This window comes from Buceros rhinoceros, unplaced genomic scaffold, assembly GCF_000710305.1.
Source record: "Buceros rhinoceros silvestris isolate BGI_N320 unplaced genomic scaffold, ASM71030v1 scaffold1775, whole genome shotgun sequence".
NCBI lineage: Eukaryota > Metazoa > Chordata > Aves > Bucerotiformes > Bucerotidae > Buceros > Buceros rhinoceros.
In genome coordinates this window covers 128,832-138,315 of record NW_010414400.1, presented here as the reverse complement: position 1 = coordinate 138,315, position 9,484 = coordinate 128,832, and the positions used below count along the sequence as shown (strand labels likewise).

General features: G+C 43.2%; 1 protein-coding gene across 1 annotated transcript in view; it reads right to left on the bottom strand.

Annotated features, from left to right (window-relative positions):
• The window catches only part of LOC104494259 (synapsin-3-like), a 45,111-nt gene that overhangs the window by 2,587 nt on the left and 33,040 nt on the right, over window positions 1-9,484 (bottom strand). The window contains exon 4 of the mRNA XM_010137069.1: window positions 4,969-5,125. Coding sequence (XP_010135371.1) covers window positions 4,969-5,125 — 157 coding nt within the window. The remainder of the gene's footprint in view (window positions 1-4,968; window positions 5,126-9,484) is intronic.

The window sequence follows — 9,484 nt, the reverse complement described above, 5'->3', positions numbered from 1 at the left end:
TCCTGCTGATCTGGTAGATTTCCCCTCTGATGTCCTATTTGCAAAGTCATTTAGAAACTGAGTTTCCAAGATCCCAAGAATTTGGGAAAATGAAGTTAAATTAATAAAGGTGTCCAATCTGGACTAAGTGTCATTGTAAGTCCCTTATACAACTTTCTTCAAGTTCCCTGTCAAAGCTAGGGATGCATTCATCTTGAAGGAGAACTTTGAGTCACCCAAGGGAGGTAACACACAGATTGAGGGAAAGGAGACAGGCATCTAGGGAACAAGGGAAGAGAAAGCAAGCCCTCTTTCTTCCCAATTGCATCAGCTGCCTAATCTTACTTGTTCTGAGCACTTCTGAGCAATGGTTGAAGTGACTAAATGTACCAAATTGCAACCCTAAGGTTTCAATAAAGGGAGAGCTGCTGAGAACGTTTACGGCTGAGTAGCTACGTTAGGGCTCCTGTCCTGGTTACTGGGCTAGTCTAAGCAAAAGCATTTCTGTATAAGAAGTTAAAATGTCATTTGGTGGTAGATAAAAAATACCCCTTTGGGAGTTAAAGGGTGGAATGCGTGTAAAAAGAATTCAGCCAATGTGCAAAAAAATTAGGTTGCAAGGTGTGTGCCAGACCCAGGTCACATTGCTAAAGGGGCAGCTGCCAGCAGATCTGCAGACAAATGCAAAGAATCCTTTTCTAATCTGCTAGGTCAAAATGTGGCATTCAAGAAAACCCAGAAAACATCAAGAGGCGACATATCCCATCACTAACACCTCCTCCCCTCCCCATGCACCAGCAGATAAGAGAAAAACTCCCTGTGCAGAATAATTATGTTGGCAAGGAGGGTATTGATGTTGGGGAAGGAGGACAGCTTGCTTCTCTTAAGTACTTGCACTAGTCCTGCACATCCTAGAGAAGAAAAATAAAGCCCTGTTTTGACTAGCATGAGTGAGCAAACAGGGCTTAAACATTAAACAGAATGAGGCAGAGACAGTGAGAGGAGGAAAAACACCCTGGCTGAGAGCAGCACATGCCCCTTGCTGTGTGTGCGTGCAGCCCTGGTGAGCCATGGACCCCGTGATGTTAAGGCAACATACATTTATCCCAGAAAAACAGCTCAAACAAAGTAACTGGAACAACTGTGCATCTGCAGGACAGACAGTGTCCTGACTTGTTCCTTGGGCTTTCTTTTGAAGCATACAGCTCTTGGCTGTTGCTGAAATAGCAAGTGTTTCAGATGGACAGATGATACACTCAGCCATCAGAGAGCTTCCTCAACTGGCCAGTCCTGCAAAAAGGTCTGACTTTGGTATCGATCCTCCTGGGACAAATCCCTCCCTCTCCTTTTTTTTTGGCAATTGTTAGCAACAGGGTATTGGCCAAGAGACCTCGGTGTTACATAGTGCAGCAACCTCTTAGATACTTGATAGCGGAGCTCAAGCAGCACCTCCAAGTGCATTTTAGGTGGGTAGGAATGTTACTATCAGCAGCTCAGCTAGATATAACTGCCCATTCCACATTTTAGTATCAGTTCTTGCTTTCTGTGGTTCCACCGGATTTAGTGAGATTGCATCCAAAACACAGAAAGCAAGACACGGGGCAAGGCAGCATGTCACAGTCTGAGTTTTAAGTGAGATACGTTGCCTGGACTTCAGAGTTACCTGCAGGGAATCTTTACAGAGAACTAAAAAGATCCATTCAGAGGATCTCAAAGCCTTGCATACTTTGGAAGTGCCTTGCATGCATATTTTGCATACCTTGCAAGTCAGTAACAGTTTGGCTGGAGTCTCCCGGACTCTGTAGGTGACTGTCTTCAAGACTTCATGGTTCTTGCAGTCTTACAGATGCAGAAGTTGCCTTGCAATTAGGGACTTTTCTACATGTAATATGAATACTACTCTGAGCATTGTTCCCATTGTATTTTTTATCACAACTTTTCTAACACAATAGTTATTATTAGTGGTTGAAGCATTGTGATTAGGGTGCTTGTAGCATTATTTTGCAGTAATTCTGGGGTCATCTTGAAACTTAGGTTTATTAGATGGTTCTCTGAGTGTGAGATCCCCCTGAATATGTCTGTTTCTCTTTCAGAAATGCCTATTTCAAACTGTGCCTGTTAATGCAAATTTTAACCTTTGAAGGAATTTGTGTATTGAAGTATTGGAAACCTGGCAAATGTAATTTAAAAATGTGGTTGCATGTTCGAGTAAACTCAAGCCCAAACTCAGCTGATTGTAATTAGAGTTGCTGAGAAAAAACATTATTGCAAATGGCCAAGGAAAACCAGTCTCACTTCCATCCCCTCCATACAATGATAAACATTTCTATGAAATGGAAAGATTTTTGGAAAAAATAAAAAGGGAGAGTGAAAAGCACATTTCCCAAGGGTATTTAATTTCATTTCTTCATCTATCTCAACTGTTTTCTACATCCAAAACGTTTCCAGTAATCTATGTTAAGCAGATCCCGCATTTCGAGATGCCTGTTTTGCAATGAGCGGAACGTTCACCACAGTGGTCACCCTATCTCTCAGTTCCCAGCTATCATGAAAATCAAAACTTTTGGATTCTGCTGCCAGTGAAGCTTTCTGCCCTCAAATGCCCCAAAGCAATCTCTGCCTGAGCTTCAGCTTGATAAAATTTCAGTGGTGCCAAATAGCAGCTCAGATCCCATCTGAGCTCTTAGATTACTTTTAGTGCATTACAATCATTGATTTGGTGTGTGATGCGTGCGTGGGGGCATTAGGGAAAGGAGGCATTCTGCAAATCTGTTTTGTGTGTCTACAAGTGGTTTCCTTGACTCCTCTGGGAAAGTTGTCCGAGCCAGCTGTATTCCCTGTGAGGAAAGCATGGCACAGCCGGACCAAGAATAGCGAGAGCCAAGTTACTAGCTGAGCCAATTTCTCCCACACTGCCTTGCCAGCACTGCTTTTTCTTTTTTTCTATCCCCCTCCTCCCCCTCAGTGGGATGAGTTTGTTTGTTTTCTTTTATTTTAGATTCCTAAAAATAGGCCTGTCACAACTTGAGGCCCCTGCACATCATCAGAAATGTAATTACCAGGCATGAGCTGAAAAATGTCATCTAGACCTGGACTGACTCAGCCCCCAAATCAGATGGAATAGACCACATTACTGCCTTCCTCAGCAAAAGCCAGTGTGAATGCAGAGGCTTTTTGTCTGGTCACTGGGTGTGTGTAGGACCAACTGTTGGAAACAATGCAAAGGTGTTGTACTGAGGCTGGCACTTGATCATTCTCTTCCTCCCCTTTCTGTTCCCAGCAACACTCATTGCTCAAATGGGGACTGAAGCCAAATGCGCATCATCTACCTACATGGTGATGTGGAAGTGAGATTTTTTTCATTACTCTCATTACTGCACTGCAACATCTTCGGAAAAGACAGGATCTTGCTTTTGGTCTCAATGTAACCCCCAAATGTCATAAAAGGGGTGAAAACTAAGGCTATGTCTGTTACACTGGTACTTTTTGGTAAGAAATGAGTTAAATCCAGTACTGCATAATCATGGAAATAAAAGTCTGAGTCATTACAGACCTCAGCTGGATTTGAACTACCAATCAACACTCTGAAGACTAACAGGATATTTATTCCAAGGGAAAAACAACAACAAAAATTACTTAATTAGGTAATGAAGAAGATAGTTAACACTTGCTATGAACACTCTCTCTCACCCCAATCTAAATTCGTACAATGAGTAAGGGGAGTTCCTAAAAACATCCCATCTCTTAGTCACATCCATATAGCTTGTAGTTCCCTGCTTCGTACCTAGCACAATGCAGGGAAATTTCCATTCTGGGAGTGTCAATGATGAGAGAAGGCACTCTGTGGTGATGCAGCTTGCAAGACCCAGATGGGGACTACAAAATGGTGTTAGCATCTGACTTCCTCCTGCAGGTGCTATGACGGCCAGCTTTGCTCCCGTGGCTCGTGATGGCCAACTTTATTCCTCTGTCTCTCCTCTCCTGCTCATGTAGTTGCTGCTGACTTAGAGCTGGTCATAAAACAGGTCGGGTTATTTATTACAAAGTTTGATATGGGGTGAGGACAAACCAATGACAACATTTTTTAAGGTTTTTCTTTTAGGTGATGTTGACAAAATTTAAAGAACAGGTGAAGGAGGCTCCCAGTGCAAAGTATCAAAACACTGTCCTGTTTTCCCCAAGAGCTGACTCAAGGTATTTCCAAGGTGCAGTCTTTCAGGCTCAGTGAACCAACACTTTATGATAATCTTGTATTTTCTTCTGAAACTGCTGAAAACCTCCACATGCTTTCCCCTTTCCTTCTGTCTCTTTTCAAAGTCTTTGTCATTCTGTGCTTCCTTATTCACTACACCTAGTTGTTGAAACAATAATCTCTTTACCTTTCTTTCCTCTCTTTTCAGCTAATTTCCTCACAACAAAGCATCACCCAAAAAAAGTAGGAAGAGAAGACAAGTGCAAGTTGAACTTCTGCAAGGGATGAATAGTCTTAGTCTTAGCCTGGGGCACCTGGCTACCACAACTCCACATCTAATAAAAGAAGCTAGAAATAGTGTACTTCAGATAACCTCTAAAACAGTGAATGATGATTCTTTCAAGGTAGTTTTATGGTGTTTTGGTCAGGACAGAGATGTGCTCCTGTGGATCTGTTATTATTAATCTATTGTTGTTCATTTATTCTGCCTTATCAGAAATCTAGGTGATACTGTACTGTTGGCTGTTTGTGACACATTAAAGTCTGGGACAGGTGAAACATTCTACTCAGGGTGAGGAAATAACACCATAATATTACTAGAGGTTGATAAAAAAGCTCTGCTGATGTTTCGGGTTTTTTTTCCCCCCAGGAATTCCCAGCTGGATTCCTAAAGCTGTTTAGATGGTGGTTTTAACCTACATTTAATGGACTTCCTATGAAACAGACTAGAAGCTGAGTTTGGTATCACATATCTACTTCGCAATGTTGGCATGCAGTAGGCCTGGATCATCACTTACCACCCAGGGCTTGCTGCAGAAGTTGTAGATGGAGTAGAGGGAGTTGACTGTGTGGATTCCACCATACTGGAGGCCGATGATGAGGCTGCGAAAATCCTCTCCCAGTGCCATGCTGTAGGCGTGCTGTCGGATCAGGACAAAGTCCGGCTTGAAGGACCTGGAAGAGAAGAGGGGAGTGACATTTTGCTTTTAAACACTCAGCAACACTTGTATCCTCCCTGTTTCTTCTCCATCCTTCCGCTTTTCATTAACACATGTTGTTCTTTCTGTCTCTCATCATGGGTTGCTTGCATTAGAAGGTAACAAACCAAACAAAAAAATCTAGTCATTAAAAAAAAGAAAAATCCAACACAGCTGCAAGTGTTAGAGCGTAGAAACAGACCAAAGAGATTTGCTGCAGTTTCCATGTCACTCAGGCATGCACAAGAACAAGCCACAAGCAGAGCCAAGGGTCATAAATTCACTGGTGGGGGGATTCTCTCTTCTTTCTAAAAGCTTGGCCGTGTTTGGCAAGCTCATTGCAATGTGTAATGCAGATGAGGGAGCAAGTTTGTTTCCTGATGATTTAACACAATATTGAAGCAATGCCCAGTGGATGGGAAGATCATGAGGGATTTCAAAAAGCTGTCATACACATCCATACATTGACATACATTCCCCTTTAATCAGTTTGCTACATACACAGCACAACCCAGGCTCTTATGGCTATGAGTCAACAAGTAAAGGGCAGGCATGCTAATGTAATTAATCAAATGAGCAGAGCCCCTCATCCAGCACTGTGACTCACGGTGTGGACTTCCAGAATCTTATTTAGCAAGACTGGAGGTGGGACTCCTATGGTTCAACTTCAGCAGCTCTCAGCAAATACACAGAAAAGTGAGGCCCTTTCTAGGTAAGCCAACAGGCAGCAGGCTATCTTTCAAATAGCCACATTTTGTTCCTTGCTGACGTTGTGTCTTTGGAGCCATTCAGAAACCTCTGGGAAGAGCAGCTGGAAAGAAACCGTTCCCCAAATGGAGCCCAGCAGTTCATTCTCAAAGGTACAGAAGGGGCTTTTCCACTGAAACAAGGGATTATTTTATACTTTACCAGAGGTTGTATCAAGGACATTGGAAAAACTTCCATTCTGTATTAAAAGTTTTTCAGCGAAATGAGGTCTGTAACTAGGTCCCATTACCTCACTGCCCTCGAACATTTTCCTTGCTAAGAGACTATAATTTCTATCCTTTGGATATATGAGCTGGAAATACTTTGGGTTTATAGGCCCTATTTATATTTCCATCATTCTGGCAGGGAAATCTGAGATGGTGAGTCTGGGCCAGATTGTGGCAACGAACACTGTATACAAAATCCAGGGCAGCTTTGTTGTTTTAAAGCTGTTAATTTTGTTTGTTGGCCTTGGGTTTTTGTTATCGCCTGAGACATGGTGAGGAGCACGCTCTGCCTTTGTGATACAAGAGGCCAAGCTTTGGAAATGTTGTGATTCCCTCCCATGGAGTACTTTTAAACTCAGGCATGTTCCCTAATGTACTTGGCACCAAAGGTGGTGCTTTTCTCCAGCAATGAGATGCATAATGAGTATTGGGAGGGCTGTGCTATCACTGTGCAGCTGATTTACGGACCTCCCTGGTGTCAATGGAGGTGAGGCAAGTGGTGACCCCCTGCTGAGAAACAGCAAGTGAATACAAATCTTGGAAAGCTTGAGCTGCTTCATTCTGCTGGACTTGCCATGTAGAAAGTACCCCAGAGACAGGCACATATCCTCAGAAAGGATTAATCAGCTCCCCAGGATCAGGATTCAATATCTGTGCAGAATTACTAAACAGTTGTGGTGCCAGGAGGGGCAGGAACTTCAGGCGTGTCCCTCCTACATTCAGTTTTCTGAGTATATGAAGAAAATGGTCCCTGTTACAACTCAAGCCTTTCCCCAGACTTGACTTACGGAACGGCACTGACTGGGGCTGCACGGTAATGGTTCAGACTATTGCTGCAGTCTCCCCAGAAGAAGTGGCACTATTTGCCCTTGAACATCTCCCCCATCACCCTGGGGTGAGAATGTGGTGCTGTGGTGGGGAGGAAGCATGCAAATGAGCATGGCCAGCTGGGAGGGGAGGACATGCAGTGGCTGGGAAACAGCCTTCAGTGGCTTTACTTCTGCCAGCCAAGAGTTTAGAAAAAAGCTCTTGTCTTTTCAGATCCTGGCAAAGGAAGAGTTTCTCAACTTAGAAGATGGACACAAGAATACCTAATTAATGTAGAAAAGCCTATTCTTAAACTGTGCATCATGTAGGAAGGCAGGGCACTCTCTCATGCAGCAGATGAGGAGTGAATCTCTAAAGTGAAGGTGGACACTGAATCCCTGTTTTGAGCTGCAGGACAATGAGGATGTTCCCATGGATACTGAGAATAAGGCAGAGGAGTGCACAGCCTGGGACTAGCTGCGAATAAACATCAGCTGGAGAGTCCCAGAGACTGCAAGAGGTCTGTGATGGGGAAACGGACCAGTGGCCTCGTGAGACGAGGGGCTAGGAAGGATAGCAGACAGTAAAAAGGAAATGAATAGTCATGGTAGGAGTGATGGCATGAAAACTGAATAACTAGTGGAACCAGTGATCTGGGCAGAAAAGACCTTAATTTCTTAACATGAGGATTCTTGCTTTTTTGGTAGAAGATTACTTTTGCAAGCTACTGCTCATTCTCAGAGCATAAAGCTTAAGCTAACATAGCGAGTCTTGGATTTGGAATAGCTAGCAGTGTAACTGTTGTCTTTGCTAGTTCAACCCAACCCAATTACATCTCCCATAACAGAAAGTTGAAATCCTTGGCAGACAAGTTAGGCAGTAGTCCCACATTTGAAACACTATTGTTAAGACCTTAGAGTGAGCCAAACTCAGCAGCACCTACTGTGCTGATGTCCTAAGCACCCAAGTCCATCACGACTAGGAGTGATACAGCCAGAGCACATACATTTCCTCTCCACTAGATCTGGCCAGACAGAGTTTAGATCACCACGAGCAGTCTTGAATAAAACTGTACCTAGACCTCTGCTAAAGATAGGTCATGGCAATGGGTTCGGTCACAGAAAGAACACAGGGCAGTCCCAACACCTAATGAACAGGGAGATGTAATAGATAAATGGAACTAAAAGTAAACAACAAATTTAAAACATCACCAATAAACTGTGCTCTGCATGATGGTGCAGGTGTGGTGCCCTTTCTGGATTGTGTGGCAGACACCTACCTGAAGCGGTGAATTTTCTTTAGTGTGATAGCCAGGGGGATGAAGATTCCAGGAAAAATCTGGAGCCCATCTTTGGCCATAACCCTTTTGCAGAAGCCCTTTATCAGACCCCAAGAACTCATTTCTCCTTTAGAGTTTGGCTCCTAGCACTGACTGGCAAAATAAAGGCCACTGAAATGCACATAATGCATTCCCAGAGTGGTGTAGAAATACAAGAATCCTTTGTTTCTAAAAAAAAAAAAATCCAGGAGATGAAAAAAAATATTTTCAGATTGAAATAGCTGGTGGGATTTAATTTTCCTCTGGAATGGAAAGGTGCTTTCCTTTTTACTCGTGTCACTACAGGCAATGTCCTCTGCCATTCAGGTCACGAGGCTTTCAGTGCTCCGAGTGGTGCATGAGCGAACCGTCCACCCCCAGAATGAAGCAGCCCTTCGCAGGACCCTGTGGCTTTTCTCCCTTTGCAGTATTTGCTTCCTTGTCCCAGATACTAGTCAAGGCATATGGCAGCCACTCAGCCCATCTCTCCTCCTGGCAGTTAAGATCAGCTAGTGATTACCAGAGTCAATCAATCCCAGGTGATGATGAGTGTGTTTGGCTAGGAAGCTCCTAGGGCTGCCGGTCCTGAGCCTGGGCTCTGATAGAATGCAGGATGCTTATTTGCATTGAACTAACTCTTTTATCTTTTTCAACTTGTTCCAATGCATTTTAGCAATCTTTTTCTTTCTTATTGGTAAAACTATACTTTAGAGACAAACCTAATATAAAGCCTGGATCCAGAATTCCTAATAGGAAAAGATCTGACTTCAGAATATAATTTCTTAGGTTGGACCCATCCAGCCTTTAATCTGTGACAGCATTAGCTGTCTTGGAAATAGTTTTGTCAAAACTGAGTGAATATAAGACAATTTAAGAGATTCCTGATGTTAAATATGGAAGCTGAACATCTCAGGAGCAGCAGTAGCTATTCTGGTGACCATGTGTCTAACTCTCTAATTATGAGAACAGGATCAGCTCTGAAAACATCATCAATAGCATTTCTCTACAGAAAGCAGGTTCTCTGCCTGCTTTGGAGTAGAGAAGATGATGACAGCAATCCTGCTGGGAGGCTTCATGCCTTGAAGAGATTTCTTATTTCTGCATACAGCCATAAATCTGGCTTGCTTCCTAGTTCTTCAGCTTTTCTCTCTAAAGCACAAAGAGCTTCATGGGCGTAAAGAAAGGACACACAAGGGTACATTATGTTGTCAAAATACTTTTTAATGATCCCTTCCAC